Source organism: Leptinotarsa decemlineata, unplaced genomic scaffold (assembly GCF_025532065.1).
Source record: "Leptinotarsa decemlineata unplaced genomic scaffold, Ldec_3_MD MMD2_tig00000035_RagTag_RagTag, whole genome shotgun sequence".
Lineage (NCBI taxonomy): Eukaryota > Metazoa > Arthropoda > Insecta > Coleoptera > Chrysomelidae > Leptinotarsa > Leptinotarsa decemlineata.
The window spans coordinates 26,870,244-26,888,184 of record NW_027412540.1 but is presented as its reverse complement, the minus strand read 5'-3'; the positions used below and the strand labels follow the sequence as shown (position 1 = coordinate 26,888,184).

At 37.5% G+C, this 17,941-nt stretch overlaps 1 protein-coding gene across 1 annotated transcript; it reads right to left on the bottom strand.

Moving 5' to 3' along the window:
• Positions 1-771: 771 nt before the first annotated feature.
• Positions 772-8,670, bottom strand: LOC111516013 (farnesol dehydrogenase). Its single transcript, XM_023172204.2, has 4 exons — positions 8,491-8,670; positions 3,939-4,397; positions 1,177-1,329; positions 772-948 (listed from the first exon to the last, which is right to left on the bottom strand). The coding sequence occupies exons 1-4, from the start codon at positions 8,596-8,598 to the stop codon at positions 907-909; spliced, it is 762 nt and encodes a 253-aa protein (XP_023027972.1). The 5' UTR covers positions 8,599-8,670; the 3' UTR covers positions 772-906.
• Between the last annotated feature and the right edge of the window lie 9,271 nt (positions 8,671-17,941).

The window sequence follows — 17,941 nt, the reverse complement described above, 5'->3', positions numbered from 1 at the left end:
ATCTATCGATGAGCAGGTTCTCTTTACATCCAACGACTCCTCTCTTCGACCCTCTCTGCTCATATATCCGTTCGAACACTCGGTCAACTGCGGTGAGTATTCGTGTGTATAAGATGCTTGTAAGCAACTTATAACACGAATTCAAGCATGTTATCGGTCTGTAATTCTTAGGAACCGACAAATCTCCGCTTTTGGGGATAAGAACGGTCCGCCCCTCGACAAACCAATCCGGAATCGGCTGCTCTCCGTCCAGCCATGAGTTGAAAACTCTGGCCAGATGGCGGTGGGTACTTCGTAGTTTTTTCCACCAATAAGTGTTCGGCCCATCTGGTCCTGGAGCAGCAAAGTTCTTGGAACCCACAAGGGCTGTTCGAACGTCATCCGGGGTTATTGGGTTGCGCAGTTCATTGAGCTCAGGCTGTCGAAGCTCTCTGTTGAAAGCTTCGAACTGCGCTAGGGCTGGAGTGTCTAATTTGAGTGGCTGCGGGTGTTCATAGATATCCTTCCAGAAGGGTTCCACCTGATCAGCGGTCGGCGGATTATCCACAACACGTGGAGGCTCTTGGAGTAAGCGAGAAGGTTTCTCGCGGAACCTGAGGTTTTCCGCGATACTTCTCGCTCGCCTCACTAGTGACTTTTTAGCAGCCACTAGCATTCGTATCCTATCAAGGCAGTGCTGTTTGGTGGTCAGCAGCACGCCTTGGCTTAAATTGTGATGGAAACGTCGTAGATTGGCGGCTTTTATTATTATTATTAAATGAAAGTGAAACGTACAAAATACACATATTTTATTTGACGAAGAAGACTATTAGTGACGTAATCTTTCCATTCAAAATATTCAAATCAAATATAAAACAAGTAAATATAAATATACACCATCACAATTATAACTGAAATTACAGACATTTAAAATGGTTCATTGACTCCTTTCACTGTTAATTCGTGTACCTGGAAAAAATAAATGAAGTAATCTCTAATTCATGAATAAATTTACAAAAAAATATTAACACCGACATTTTGTAAAGTTCGTCAATGTTTTCCGACTGAAAGAGACGCAACAAAAATGCAATTTCAATGTAATCTCAGTTGCACATTTCTACGTGTTTCTCATAATCTGAACTTATCTCCCTATCTAAATGCATAATGGTTCTTTTCAATCTGTATCGCTGTACTCACTTGAACATGGGGAGGTGTGGAAAGTACATAAACCGTTGCATCGGCAATATCTTCAGGGTTTAGTAAACTCTTCTGCAATATTTCCATAAAGTATTTTGTTGTGCGGAATTCTTCGGACAGGATTGGTGTGTCGACAGCTCCCGGACTGATGCTCTGAAAACAGACCATAATTGTGCATCGGAGGCTAAGAATTATGTGGAACATATCCAAAACAATCGACTGACATGAGTTCGAACAAAAGTCTTTTCAATAATGGCGATAGAACTGTAACACTAATATCATCTGTATCTGTATCTGTAGAGTAGGTAGGATGTGTTTAGGCCCACAGCACTTAAGCCACATGTGACCATTGTACATCCTTGCGAGGAGTTGTCCTACTAGGTCATCGTCCATCCTGCCCTTTCCAGAAAGTTGGAAAGTTGGCCTACACCTGCCTTTACATCGGCAGGTGTAGGCCAAGACTCGCCGAACACACATAGGACATGCCTGACAGTATCATCTTCCTCTTCACACATCCTGCATAGAGGTGTGTCCACTAGCCCCATATTGTGGAGGTGTTTCCTTAGTCGACAGTGGTCAGTCAGAAATCCTACTGTTAAGCGTAAATTTTTCCTGGTCATCGCCGGATATTTCTTCGGTGCCAGCTTTCCAAGGTCGCCCAGGGTGATCCTGGCAAGACTGCATCCTTTGAAATCATCCTTGAGAAATCAAGTTTGCGTTTGCCTATCACCTATCCTTTTGTGAAGGCGCATATGGATCCATATGAGCCAATGGCCTATAACGTAACAACGAACATGTTTGCCACGTAACGGAAATATTCAATGTTTGCCGTAGATACCAGAAAAAAACTAACGATTCACCGCTACCTTAAACAGGCAATGGCATTCCTGAATACTTGAACCAAATAATCGTCGTTCGTAACGTAACAGCCGGGTTATAACACTCTCAAAGTGGGTATGGATGATATGCAACAGCATTGCGTTCTCACTAGGCGTAACGTAACATGCCCACTTCTACGTAAACAGCATTGCGTTCTCACTAGGCGTAACGTAACATGCCCACTTTTACGTAAACAGCATTGCGTTCTCTCTAGGCGTAACGTAACATGCCCACTTTTACGTAACGGGTCATTTGTTACTGCAATAAATTTCTCAATGGGATATCTGTGATTATTCACTTTAAGTACAGTAGACTATCGTGTTCCATGTTACACGGACACATTTTACTTTGACAGTTGACTTGGATATGTCCTACAAATGTGTTTTCTAGCTCTTAATCGTATTCAAAGGTGTATTGAAAACCGATTCATAGTGGCCAGAATGGGATAATTCAATTTGTTGAAGATGTCAAATTCAATAATGAAAACAAACTTTTCAATTTTCTTCATCCTCAATTGGATTCGGATTTGTGTAGCTGTACCAGAATTCTTTTTTCTATTCAAAATATTATGGACCAACAAGAAAAGTGTCAAAATTGACATCCATATAATAATTTCCCAGCTCCATTTTATACATTCTCACAACATATTAGTAAAAAGTTTTCGACGCTTTATAAACCATAACGATCAAAATAAAGCAGAAAATTATCGTCAAACTCCATTTCAAAACCAACCTCACGATAGTTTTGAATCATTATGAATAGGTACGTTTCAAATCATAGTTGGGGTGACGTATTCGTTTCAAAGCCAGAATGATTGTATTTGAACCACAGACTAATACGTTTCGAATACATGAGCGCCAGGTATTTTCAGAGGAGTGCGAAATTCAATGATGCGGCGGCTAGACGATTGAATTGAAGCCGAAGGAGGCCATTTCCAACACTTAATTTAGTGCAATTCGTTAGTCTAGATGTTAATGTTATTTAATATTTGTTGTTATTGTTACATAATTAGTAACGAAAAATTGTAAAAATAATTATTTCCAAAAGAAACATTTAATTCCCCATATTATTCCTTGTGAGGTCCAGGGATATGCAATTAGGTCGACTTTTTTTTCTTAAAAAGTAAGCAAGATACGAAAAAAATTTAAAAAAAAAGAGTTGTATTTCCAATTGCTTAATCCAAAAAAAATATGGTAATTGTACAAAAGTCAGAGGCATACATTTTTAAGTCAAAAATATTCGTTCAAATTCCGCTCGAGACGCCACTGGACTTAATAAATTGAATCACGTACGGGCTAAATTAGCTCCTTAATGTTATAATTACCATTGCCAAATAACAACATAATTGGGTAAAGGATATTTAAGATATTTACGAATAATTTTTTTCTATTTTTATTTTAACACCCTGTGTCTCGAGAACGAAGGATTTGCGGACCCATGTTCATATGAACGTTTCGTCTCAAAATTACCTAAAGAATCGTCTGTTGAATTTATGGTATATACTTGATTAACACCCTGTGATTTACGAGGTCTATTCGTTTATTCATTATATCCTATTTTGTCCCTTCGGAGTACCTTATTCTTTCAACAGATCTCGTATTTTTCATTCTGAATTAATGAAAAATCCAACATATTGAGTGAAAAGATCCCATTTTCATGTTATACAAATTTTTGTGTATGTTTCACACGTATTTTTTTCAGTTTTAGAAACTGAAAAACCCGACCAAACTTTGGGATCACACGAATAATTATATAAATAAGTAACTTATGAAGGATAGGTTTCCACATCATTTCTTCAATGATAGAGAAATAGAAAGCCAAAAACACTAATGTTAACTAAATATTTTCCTTTTTCAACACATTTTTTTCCAACTTCAACTTACCGTAATTTTGATTTTGGAATTCCTCAAATTCTGCTCCAGCCTCAAGGATTCAGTTAAAGAAGTAATACTAAATTTCGAAGCCGTATAAAGTGGACTGGCAGGACTCACTACTTTGTGTCCCAAAACACTGTTGACATTTATGATATGCCCATCAATGTCGTGCTCTTTCATTATCTTTATGGCCTCTCTCGTACTGATACATACGGCGAGCACATTCGTTTCCAGTATTTTCTTCCATATCTGAAGATTTCCTTCTTCTAAAGAGTGTGCCAAATTGATTCCAGCACTATTCACTAGTACATGGACCGGTCCCACGTTATCGGTTGTCCATTTGAATGCGTTGATTAGCTCTTCTTCCTTCGTTATGTCCACTTGAAAGCCAAATAGTTGAGCGTTTTTGTTGCGGAGTGTTTTGGCGATGTTCTCGATTCTTTCCTTTCTTCTAGCTACACCCACAACCTGAAACATATTTTTTTCAAGAATAAAATCACAAGCAATACAGGAAAACCTTTAGGTTGCTCTGAGAGAGGTGCCCCTGTGGAATAGATTAATTTCATTTGGGAAAACTTTCTGATGAAATCTATTCTACATAAACTCAGTTCTCCAAATGGAATAGTTCTAAAACAGTGAAGTTCGAGATGTACTGAGTTGAACCTGAAACGATGAACAGCCACAGTCCATCGCAAATTTCTGATGTGTACGCTCTTGCTAGAATCGAATGTGCCAAGTCACTTGAACACCCTCCGGAAAAGTATCTATAGAAGAGAGGCAAATCTCCAACCTCTCTTCGATGTTCCAAACTATCAAGGTTGCAAGTGATGTTAGCATCTCCAATCAGGCGGATGGATCTTTTCTGTATAGAATCCAGCAGCTTTAGGTTTCAAGCGACATGTTTATGCCAAGGCATATTGCTGTCCATTTTAACCCTCAACAAACTTATCGAAGCAGAAAGCGTAGTTGTCTGTTCTGACATTATTATACCGATTCGGAGACACTTATACACCCGCTGCCAATGAAGATATACATCCGCAGTGGATGTCATGGGATCCAAATGGAATGACGAGACAAGTGTGCTGTCGTCAGCAAAGCAATATATTGCAATATATTGGATTTTTGTTTTTTTTCCAAGAAGCCGTTGATATATAATAAAGAGGTGATATACAATGAAAACTAGAGACATCTGAGGTGTCTGGGTTTATCATCGATTTATTTGATGGTCATCCATTTTTCAAAAATGTTTTTTGGCATATTCTGTGATTATTCATGAGAAAAAAAACGTAATTTGTCTTGGATCCACTTGCAAAAGGAACTTTTCTTTGGGAAAGAAAGTTTTTGGCTTTCTACTACTCCATTTTGATACAAAAAAAGATTAGGGAATCTTCCAAAGAAAGGAAGGAAGTAGTCACATGGATGTGAAGATCATGCAAAGAAGTAACTTTCAGACACAAACTGAAAGAAAGTCCTCCTGACTGATGACAGTGTTCCATGTAAGTGCAATTTGAATTTCACTAGTTCGGACTTCCATTGTCTACTATATAAAATGATTTGAAATCCCTGAAACAACTAAAAAAGAAGAACTGAAAATGAATAGCTGAAAATAACAATTATATTAACCAAAATAAACCTGAAATGAAATAATAGTGGAATAAAATACAAGTAAAAATAGAACAATTGAATAAATAAAAATAAAGAAATGAAAAAAGAAAATAAAAATAAAAAGTGGAGAGATTCCAAGTCACGTTACTTCACGACGTTTCGATTGTTAGTATCTACAATCGTCTTCGGGTGATGACTGGACTGATTCCTCCGAGAGATGACTATTTATAGGTCGTTTGAGTACTTTCACTTATCCCCGCTTTCCATTTTCCGCTTCACTGGTTCCGTGGGAGATGACCGTTTTGGCGGGAGTTGGCCATTTTCCGCTTGATGATGGGTTTCCATATGTTGCGTATTTCTACGCTGGCTTGGCTGAATACGTTTTTGGACAACATGTATGCGGCTTCCTTGAATTTTCTCCTGAACCAATGTTCCTCTCTGTGCAAGATCTCAGCTTGGGACCACTCGATGTTGTGTTGATGGGTCTAAACACGGTCTGCTATTCCTGATTTGCCGATTTCCCCTCGCTGTGTGTGTTTCTTGTGCTCGGCTATGCAAACATTCAATGGCCTCTTAGTTTTACCAATATAGGATTTTCCGCACTCACAGGGTATCCGGTAAATGCAATTCTTGGAATCGCAGTCCGCGTTTGGTGGCCTGAGGCTGCTACGGATAGTGTTACCGGATCTGAAGCAGGTTCTGATGTTGTACTTGGAACCAATTCTTCTTATCCTCTCCGATAATCCTCTGATGTAGGGAAGTGCAAGCACTGGTTGTGATGGCTTCTCTTCCTTGCGAGGCTCCTGCTGTCTTCTAGCCAAAGTCTTTTCTACCATCGCTTTGGAGTAGCCATTCCGTTGAAGATCATTTTTGATGATATCTAGTTCCTTCTCGAGACCTTCCTTCGTATTACAGAGCCCAAAATCACGGTCTAATAGAGTCTTGATGATTCCAAAAGCACATTGTCAATCACCTTCAAACATGAGTGCAATTTGTTACCATTCATTTAAAGTAGAACTCACGTGAATGATATCTGATTTTATTCCAAAACGAATGTTTGAAATACAAACTGAGTAGAGAAAAGTATCTTCTGTTTAATTCAGTGTTTATATAGAAGTATTTGTTTCGAAAGTCTTTTTTCTTTCGTGTAATTCAATGTTTATATGAAAGTAGCTGCTTCAGGAGAACTTTCTTTCAGTTTGTGTCTGAAAGTTACATATAGTTACATATTTTCAAATTGATTACTTCGTTTCTCTCTTTGGAAGATTCCCTAATCTCTTTTCTTGAATCTAGATATAGTAGTAGAAAGCCAAAAACTTTCGTTTCCAAAAATTAATCACTCCTAAAAATATAACCCCTTCAATTCGAACTTTTTTTGTTTGTGAGGTTCTTGCAATTATTTTCCTGAATATTTCTATTTATTTTTTTGTGTGTTTAGATTAAGTTTATTTCAGTTGCCTAAAATGTACCTATTGAGAACTGAATCACAGAACTGAATCGATGGATACAAATTCAATGACTTTTGCAACAGAAATATCAAAGGAAAAACTCAAGTAGACTCTTCTGAAGCCTTTGAAAAGCCGAGCACATAGCCTTTGAAAAGATTTACAATGACACATCATCGTTAAAGTTAAACCAATAGAAACTCAGTAATCAGTCAGTGAGAATTATATATTATAGTTGACGTATTGTCTTCAATAGTTCAGCATATTATCTGCATAGAGAATTCTCTGAAATGTTTTCATCGAAATCACTGGTAGCTCAAAGTTTTAATCTGGTCCATTGCTGTTTTCAATTTCTATTGATCTCCCCAAAAGAGTACCATCTGACTCTAATATGCAGAAGAAACTAAAATATTTAGAAAAATCAGACATTACTGACTACTCAGGATTTTCAAATAATATAGATTCAATAGCCAATTGGCCCCTAGATAATAAACCACCATTTGATTATTTCTTAAGTTGGAACGAACATCAAAAATATCACTTCATCTGACTAATATTTTTCTTCCTTATTCAGAGGAATCGGGCAAATTTCAGATATGCAGTTGGTTAGAAGAATGAAATACTCTGAAAGAATTCCAATTTTCAATTATGGAAAATCATTGACTTCAGGTCGATGATGGTCACTATCTTGCACTGACGAGTGGCTAAGGAGCCCGAAACCGGTCTGCAAGTGTGCCCGTTCCAAAATTGAAGGTCGACTCTTTCAGTTGTATTGCCGATTGCATATGCAGGAAATTTTCTGTGAAGAATCCTGTACTGGCGCCTGTCGGATATAATCCAACGCTGTTCGTGGTATTAGCCAGTGGAGTAGTTGTTTTTTGATAGGCGTCAGTCCATTCAACCTACTGTGTAGGTATGTCCAAGACAGGCTTGAACATTTAAAGTTCATTTCTTTAGATTTGTTTACTGTCTGTTTTCAAACATAGCCCACGGACTAATAAGAAAAAAAAAACGATTCTTTTCTTGATCGGATCATCATGTGGGATAAAAACTGGACCCTTTACGGCAACGGGAGATGTTCAGGACAGTGGTTGGATATTTTGAAATGAGAATTAGGTTCGTAGTCAATCTTGAAGGTTTAGATGCAAATTAAAAGTCGGCTTTTTTAATGAAGCATTCAAAAAGGAAACGGTAAAGAACAAAAATAACTATTACTCTTGCTCAATTTGAAGGACTTCCCAAGACTACATATACGATGAAAATATTAAAAATCACAAAAATCAGCGTTTTTTGTCAGGACCACCATTGACATATGAGTTTGCGAATTTTTTTCTGCAAAAAAATTCATAAGATATAGAAGAAATGGGGAACATTTTCAAACAGGCAATTTTTTTCTGTATCCAAGAAATCGAGTCTGTAAACACAAACGAATTCAAGGAAATGCTGGGATAAAAAATGAAAAATCTCGAAAGTGTAGTCAGATTACAGGATTCAATTTAGTGATTACTCACTGTCATTCCCTCCTCGACGAGTCGTTTGGTAATGGCAGCTCCAATACCTGAACTAGCGCCTGTGACAACTGCCACTTTTCCAAACCATCTTGCGAAAGATGCGACCATTTTCAAGATGTCCCTGGCACCTGTGAACTTATACGGAACAAAACACAAACACTGATCAAAATCAGCTGTATCAGCTAGTGAAGCAGATTTTAGAAATGTTTTTCTATTCATAGGACATGAAAGTCAGTAGCGGCACACTGTTCGAAAGGGAGAAATTGGAGTTATTGGAGGCCCAACAATTCAGATATTCCAGTTATGACTGAGACGAAATTGTTCGGTAGTTAATTACTCAATCAAACCTCGGAATCCTAGATATATTACTAGAGTTGAATGTATAAGAGAATTTCTGGTTTTTGTCGTAGAAAATTGAAATGATTAACTATTGTAGTAAAGTCACGAAATTATATTTCTGTTTAATGAATTTCTAATCAAATGAACGTGCTTTCACAAAAAAGGGGTGATTATAATTACTAACCTTATCAAATTTCAATCACTAATAACATTAATTTTAAAACAAACTCTATTTCAGTGACCTTCCTTTCAATATAAATAAAATGTTCTGAAAATACATCTTTACATGTGAATCGATAAAAATATCTCTAACAGCTCTAAAATCACTTGGCTCTTGCATAGTAACGTCTAATTTGTTAACTGACTGATATTTAAAAATCTCCTCAAAATTTCTCATAAATGGAGCCTCGGCCATGTTCAGAGCTGGTGACTCACTTGCAAGAGGGGCGCTGCAAACGATTTCATTGAACCTGATATTGGCATAGCTTCAGTTGATTCCACGTAAACACTGTATACTTGAATTTCAAGTCTTAAACTTCTGGCAAAATCTGAATCTACCAGGATTGGTCCATTGCCAGAGATTAATACATCTAAACAATTGTTAGACTCCAGCATGGATGAAGTTTGTTTGAAGGTGATTGACAATGTTTCATGATGAATTTCACTAGTTCGGACTTCCATTGTCTAGTATATAAAATGATTTGAAATCCCTGAAACAACTAATAAAGAAGATTTAGGCAAAATAAACCTGAAATGAAATAATAGTGAAATAAAATACAAGTAAAAATAGAACAATTGAATGAATAAAAAATAAAGAAATGAAAAAAGAAAATAAAAATAAAAAGTGGAGAGATTCCAAGTCACGTTAGTTCACGACGTTTCGATTGTTAGTATCTACAATCGTCTTCGGGTTACGACTGGACTGATTCCTCCGAAAGATGACTATTTATAGGTCGTTCGAGTACTTTCACTTATCCCCGCTTTCCATTTTCCGCTTCACTGGTGGGAGATGACCGTTTTGGCGAGAGTTGTCCATTTTTCGCTTGATGATGGGTTTCCATATGTTGCCTATTTCTACGCTGGCTTGGCTGAATACGTTGTTGGACAACATGTAAGCGGCTTTCTTGAATTCTCTCCTAAACCAATGTTCCTCTCTGTTCGAAATCTCAGCTTGGGACCACTCGATGTTGTGTTGATGGGTCCAAACATGGTCTGATATTCCTGATTTGCTGGTTTCCCCTCGCTGTGTGTGTTTCTTGTGCTCGGCAATGCGAACATTCAATGGCATCTTGGTTTCACCAATATAGGATTTTTCGCACTCACAGGGTATCTGGTAAATGCAATTCTTGGAATCGCAGTCCGCGTTTGGTGGCCTGGTTTTCGTGAGGCTGCTACGGATAGTGTTACCGAATGTGAAGCAGGTTCTGATGTTGTACTTGGAACCAATTCTTCTTATCCTCTCCGATAATCCTCTGATGTAGGGAAGTGCAGGCACTGGTTGTGACGGCTTCTCTTCCTTGCGAGGCTCCTGCTGTCTTTCAGCCAAGGTCACAGTGTAGATGTGACATGTCTCAGGAATTATTTTGCCTAGAGCTTGAGGTGATATTATTGTAGAATACTTCATGCCGTTGCTAAGAACCTCAGAGTGGCTGTAAGTCTCTCATGTGGTGAGATAGAAGTTCTCATCACCGTATTTTTCTTTTGGATTAGGGTTACTATAGTGAGAGCAATTTTTTGTAAGTTTCTTCAGTCATCCGCAAATAGTTGCGATAATCCGAAAGATCTGAACATTTCAGGGATTTCAAATCATTTTATATAGTAGACAATGGAAGTCCGAACTAGTGAAATTGATCTGAACATAGTTCTATCAATAATTTTATATGAGTTTACTCATTTCTCTTTTCAAGCCAGTTTTTACACCACGTCCTGCGTTTTCCTCTTTTTTTGTTGTTTAAAACCACTAACAAACCCACGAAAGCAATCACGTCATCTTGAAGGCTCGCCATTTCTGGTTTGTCCACCATTCACTGATCTGGTTTACCGTAGCGTAAGCCTGTACAGTTATACCAGAGACGGCACCTGTGCTGGTATACCTCTCCGGTATACCGTAACATGTATGGCCGGCCTAACTGAATTTATTATTCCAGGCTTCTGGAGCCTATACTACTGAAATATTTGGTACCTACCTATCCTGCCGAAATACTCAACTTTTTGTCAGATTTGGAACTTACCTGATGATTTTGTTGTTCAGGTTGTAGTTATGATCTAACTCACCCTAACGAACAGAAAAATAAACTTTTATTTGCAATTCTTAGATAATGTAATCCGTCATAATTTCATCTCATGGAAACAGGTTCACTTGAAACTAAGCAAAATACAAATGTTTGAAAAACGATTAACATACTTAGGTAAGAATAAAATTCGATGAGATGCACGTTGTTTTAACCACAGGTATTGGGGGACTTCTTAGGTTCACGAGAGAAATAAATGAGTGTTTTCGTTAATATATCACAAAAAACTCTGCATACCTGTAAAGTTAACAGAATTGATGGAGTTAACACAATTAGAAAATAATGACCTAACCCGAATGTCAAGATTCTTTTCAACTAGGAGTATCCGTAATATTTCAACCGTATTTATTTTATGCTTTGATATACGAGCATGTGCACAATGATATAGTTTCAGTAAAGAACCCAGCATCATTAATCAAGGCCACGAAGACTTGTCCATCACTATATCAGCCGTCAGGAAATACGCTTGGGAGAGGTAAGTAGCCAACGGTATTTTCTTCTTGTCTCTCACGAATTCGTTCACAATATGTTTATGACCATCGTTTCGACCCAATATCGAGTTTTTGGAATCTTTTATGTTACAATACGTACAACTTTATTCACTTTTATAAATTCAAAAAAGTAAATCATGGAATACTGCTCCGCAAACTTGAAGTTTATGGGTTTCGAGGCACGGTACAGTCCTGGCTCATGTCGTACTTATCGGAGCGTGGCCAAATTGTATCATTTAATGGTATTAAGTCTGGAAAGCAAGTAATTGAGAACGAAGTTCCTCAAGGATCAGTTTTGGGCCCGATTCATTTATATTAACGACCTCACCAACTTAGACATTAATGGTGAAATTACTATTTTTGCAGATGATACATCGATTCTGTGGCACAACAAAAGCTCTTCAGGGCTTGACTACCACATAAGCATAGTTATAGAAAAAGTTAAGAATTGGTGTGGTTCCAATCTTCTAGCTTTCAATATAAGCAAAACAAATATCATAACATTCAAGGGCGACTTAGATGATGTTTATTTGGACAAGGAACATATCTCCATTTCTACGGATAATAAATTTCTGGGACTTCTGATTGATAATAAATTGAAGTTTGGTAACCATATTACAAAACTATATGCAATCGATTAGCTTCAGGTTGCTTTGCGGTTCGTGTCGTTGCTAATGAGTTGAATTTGGGTATAGCGAAGAACGTATACTACGCACTAAAAGAATCTCATCTTTGTTATGGAATCTGCTTCTGGGGCGCTTGTGCTCAGTATTTATTTCAAAGAGTATTCTCTCTCCAAAAAAGGGCAATTAGATACCTATGTAGTTCTGATTACCGTGAATCCTGTCGTCCCTTGTTTATGCAACATGGAATTCTGACATTGGTTTGTATCTACATTTTGGAAATGGCTTGCCTCATGCACATGAAATACCAAGCTATAATTACTTCTGAGTCAACCTATAACACTCGCTCCTTTCACTTGATATCGCTTCCAATTCCCTCCTCAACCTTAACTCGCAGCTCTCTAATTTTTGAGGGCAAGAAAATTTTCAATCACCTTCCCCTAGCCTTGCGTGTCATCAAAAGCGAAGTCAAGTTCAGAAAATCTGTAAAAACGCGCATAGTTGGGAGGGCCTACTATATCCTGGAAGAATAATTTCAGGATTCTTTTTGCTGAGATATCTATCCTTGGCGGCGGTCATATAACGTATGCCTAAATGTTTATGAATCTAAAGCAAATGGAACTTCAAACGTTCAAGCCAGTCTCTATATACCTACACAGTAGGTTTAATGGACTGACGCCTATCAGAAAACAACTACTCCCCTGGCTAATACCACGAAGGGCGTTGGATTATATCAGACAGGCGTCAGTGCAGGAATCTTCACAGAAAATGTCCTGCATATGCAATTGGCAATACAACTGAAAGAGTCGACCTTCAATTATGGAACGGGCACACTTGCAGACCGGTTTCGGGCTTATTAGCCACTCATCAGTGCAAGATAGTGACCATCATCGACCTAAAGTCAATGATATTCCACAATTGAAAATCGGAATTCTTTCAGAGTATTTCATTCCTCTTCCGAAGTTGGAGCGAACATCAAAAATGTCACTCCATCTAGTGGACGAGGAACTAACCAACTGCACATCCGTAATTTGCCCGATTCCTCTAAATAAGGAATAAAAACTTTCTTATTAGTCAATGGGCTATGCTTGAAGACTGGCAATAAACAAATCTAAAGCAAATGGAACTTCAAACGTTCAAGCCAGTCTCTATATACCTACACAGTAGGTTTAATGGACTGACGCCTATCAGAAAACAACTACTCCCCTGGCTAATACCACGAAAGGCGTTGGATTATATCAGGTATATAGAGACTGGCTTGAACGTTTGAAGTTCCATTTGCTTTAGATTTGTTTATTGCCAGTCTTCAAGCATAGCCCATTGACTAATAAGTAAATCTTTATGTATTTAGAGGTAGTCCTTGCAATTTCATGTACAGAATGTAAAAATTTTTTCTTTTTGTTTTTCCGGCATGTTACTTTATTCATTCAATTGGCACATCGTAGTTTTGTTGTTCAATGTTATTTGGCTTAGTGGTGTAAAACTTGTTGCTTTTGTAATTATGTCCGGTTATTGTAAGTGTGAATTTATGTGTATTTATGATCTCCTTGCTAACTGTATATTTGTGATGTTATCATGGTGACTGTATGCTTTGTCATGAGAATTGTTATTCTTGGACAATAAAGTATATTTTGATTGACTGATTGATTGATTGAAGATCAACGTCAAGAGGAAGATTGAATTTCCTCTTGAAGATGATCACTTGTTGATCAAAACACATGTCGAGGTGTTGAAAATAACGATTTTGTGTTGGGGAAAAAACTCCAGTAATATTCATTACTACAGCAAAGGTTCCAAACAGTGTATCATAAATGGTGTGGTAATTACAAGTTTTCGAAAACTTCAGTGCGCTGGACCGTTCAACATCAGAGAATAATAACATTTTTTTTTCTGTTCCGCCACTGCGATGTACTGAAAACGAAATATCGATTCTGTGGTAGGTAAAACAAAAGAGTGTACGTGAGACCTACCACCCATCATTTGCGAATCGAGATCGTTATATTCGCATTATAAGGCCGCCTCTTATTGCTGCTAGCCGCCCTGGCTCATGATGTCTCAATCATGTTTCACAGAACCAATCAACTCGGGAAAAATCGCCGTTGTTTCTGACGAGTAGGCACAGCATCGCAGGCAGCTCTGAGAATATGAAAAATGATGATGGAACAAAATGAAAACATAAAAAAATCATTAACATACTTTAAAAAGAAAAAAATTATTCTCAAAATAATTAGGAACCATCAATTTATTTCATTACACAATTCATATGGGAAAGCTATTCGCGACATTTACTTATTTCATAAAAAATATTCAGATTTTGAACAGATTTTTTTAGACACACAGAACTGGATGGTATCTCAATCGCCACAAAAGAAATATTCAGGAAAGGAATTTCTGGCAAAAACGTAACAATCTGTACTAATAGCAGACAAGCCCTATTAGCCTTGAACAGACAACGTGTTACCTCAGGGCTAGTACTAGAGTACCACCAAGATTTAGCCAAAGCATTGGTAAATGATAACATTATCCTGAGGTGGGTTAATGGGCACGACAGGAATGAAGGTGATAGCATTGCCGACTCTTTAGCCATGAAAGCGACTGGACTAAGAATTTTAGGACTCAGTGACACCTACGGCCTGATGACTCCGACAGTTGCGGAACTAGCCAAACGTCACACCCATGCTCAATTCCTAAAGAGATGGGATAAAATCAAAGGATGCAGTATTTCCAGGATCAACCTGGGCAACCCTGGGAAGCTGGCGCCGAAGAAATATCTGGCGATGACCAGGAAAACCTACGCTCAACAGTTCATCCATCGAGTGTAGATATAGTTTTCGATGCCACCGAAGCTGTGAATTATCCAATGGAGTTTCTGAACTCATCGGATTTACCAGGCCAGCCACTGTATTATGTATAAGTGAAGGTTGTATCGCTCCGGAGTTCAAATTCACTACGTCTGTGCAACTGCACGCAATTGGTCATTGAAAAATTTATGAAAAAAACGTTGTCGAAGCCAGCATTTTAAATGCTGGCTTTTCCAAAGTGAAAATATAATATTACCACGAATCCCTATTATGCCTACAGATGTGCCAATTAATTTCAAACCTGTGCAGTTTCCAATTAGATCACTATTTGCAAAGGCTATTAATAAATCTCAAAGCCAAACAATGTCGGTTTGTGGCTTGTATTGGAGCACACCATGTTTCTCACACGGAAAATTATAAACATGGACTAACGAAAAATATTTCACACTATGTCATTAAGAGATTAATATTATTTGTAAGTAAAGAATAATTCATGTGGCAAAACAACATTTTTCAGGTCGGTTAGTATCTCAATAAATATTTATTTTATTATGTCGTCGTAGTCGTCTCCTTAAGAGCGGAGTATCTTATAAAACCGCCTTGCACCAAATTCTTGATCGGTGTACGCAGAATCTGTTTTAGGAGGAGGAACAAACCCCACATAAGCAGGTTAGCAAACGTTCGCGCTCAAGTGCAAAGTGAAAATAAAGATCTTAAAGTGAAGAACATTATCTCGATTCAAAGAAATCTTGCTCTCCTATATTTAGGAAGAAATATTTTTTTAAACTGAGAAACATAGGAATAACACAAGGAATAATATGGGAAATTAAATGTTTCTTTTGGAAATTATTATTTTTACAATTTTTAATTCCCAATTCAATGATGCGGCAGCTAGACGGTTGTATTGAAGCCAAAGGAGACCATTTCCAACACTTGATTTAGTGCAATTCATTAGTCTAGATCAGTGGTCGCCAACCTGTCGATCGCGAGCTACCGGTAACTCGCGGAGACAATTCTGGTAGCTCTCACAACGATTTCTATTTAAAAAATAAAAACTGCAGAAATCAGAGAAGCTTCCGAAAATTCCACAAAAAAATCTAATTGACATAATATTAAACATAAACAGCGGCAACGTTGCGGTGAGCGATCTGCCGCTGACGCCATCAAGCTAGAATCGGTTAGAACCGACCAGCCGGACCAGCGCGTTAGTGTTCAAGAACGATCTGGATTGCTTTGAACGGGATAAATACGCACGGCGCGGCGACATTACGCTTGGTTTAGAACTGAACGCGTAACCAACGTCCAGCGGTTGGGTTAGTAGAGAACAACAAAAATAATAGTATGGCAAGCAGTTGTAAGAAGGTAAAGACATACCACTTTCATTCGGAATGGGAAGAACAATACTTTTTTACAGAAGTTAAAGATAAAAATGTGTGTTTGTTATGTAATACTTCGGTCTCCGTTGCTAAAAAAGGAAACATTGAGAGACATCATAAAACTGTACATTCTAATTTTGAAAAATCATTTCCACTACATTCTGCCGCCAGAAAGGAGAAACTGAAACAGTTAAAAAAGCAGTTAATTGGACAACAATCAATATTTTCAAGAACAGTCGACAAAAATAAGTCTGCAACTGAAGCATTGTATCGTGTGTCCCAGATAATTGAACAAATAAAGAAACCTTATGAAGACGGGAAAATGATAAAACAGGCGGTTTTAGAAGCTGTATAATCTGTTTAAAAAAACAGATTATAATAAACAGATAATAATTTCCAAAAGAGACATTTGATTCCCCATTTATTCCTTGTGAGGTCGAGGGATATGCAATTAGGTCGACTGTTTTTTCTTAAAACCTCAGCAAGATACGAAAAAAATTCAAGAGACAAAAAATTGTATTTCTAATTGCTCAATCCAAAGAAATAATAAAAAAATGCACAAAAGTCAGTGGCGTACATTTTTAAGTCAAAAATATTCGTTCAAATTCCACTCGAGACGCCACTGGACTTAATAAATTGAATCACGTTCTGGCCAAATTAGCTCCATAATATTATAAATACCATTGCCAAATTACAACAAAATCGGGTAAAGGATATTTAAGATATTTACGAATAACTTTTTTTTTATTTCAACAGCCTGTATCTTGAGAACGACGGATTTGCGGACCCATGTTTATATGAATATTTCGTCTTAAAATTACCTAAAGGATCGCCTGTTGAATTTATGGTACATACTCAATTAACACTTTGTATGTATAAAATCCATTAAAATCATACTATTCGCAAGATATGTCTTCCGAATCCACCATTTAAGAAACTTTATGAACGTCTTCCGAAAGACATCTAAATTGTAATTAAATCTTCGCCAAGTGGGAGTTTGAATTACTCGTGAAAATATACCACCATCCATCAGGATAATCAGTACTTGATTTTTATTGCGTAATGAAATCATAAGACGCTCATAAATCATCCCACTTCGTTAATCCTTCGAAACATGACATGTTCTTGCGCATGTATGCGTTTCCTTAATCCCATCATACACCATTACAGTCTCAGACATCAAAATGGAAATGTTCTATTAAATATGTATTCTATATCGGTATGCATTGTTACAAGGGAAAAAATATCAACATGCAATACACTGGATAGCATTAATAACGTCCTGTATTTGTTCGACTTAAGCGAAGCGTACCTGAAAAAATTGCGCCGGCTCTTCTAGCGTGCCTGAGGTACAGGACAATGTTGAATTCTTAGTTTCTTGCGTACTGCCGAGGTTGAGAGGTCACAGACATAATTTTCTTCCAAATGCTTAGAAAATAAATCCCGTCAGTCGGTATGCATTATATGTATGATTTGGTACTGATAATAGCGGTATGGTTCTGTTCCCATATGAATTTGAATGTAAATAGT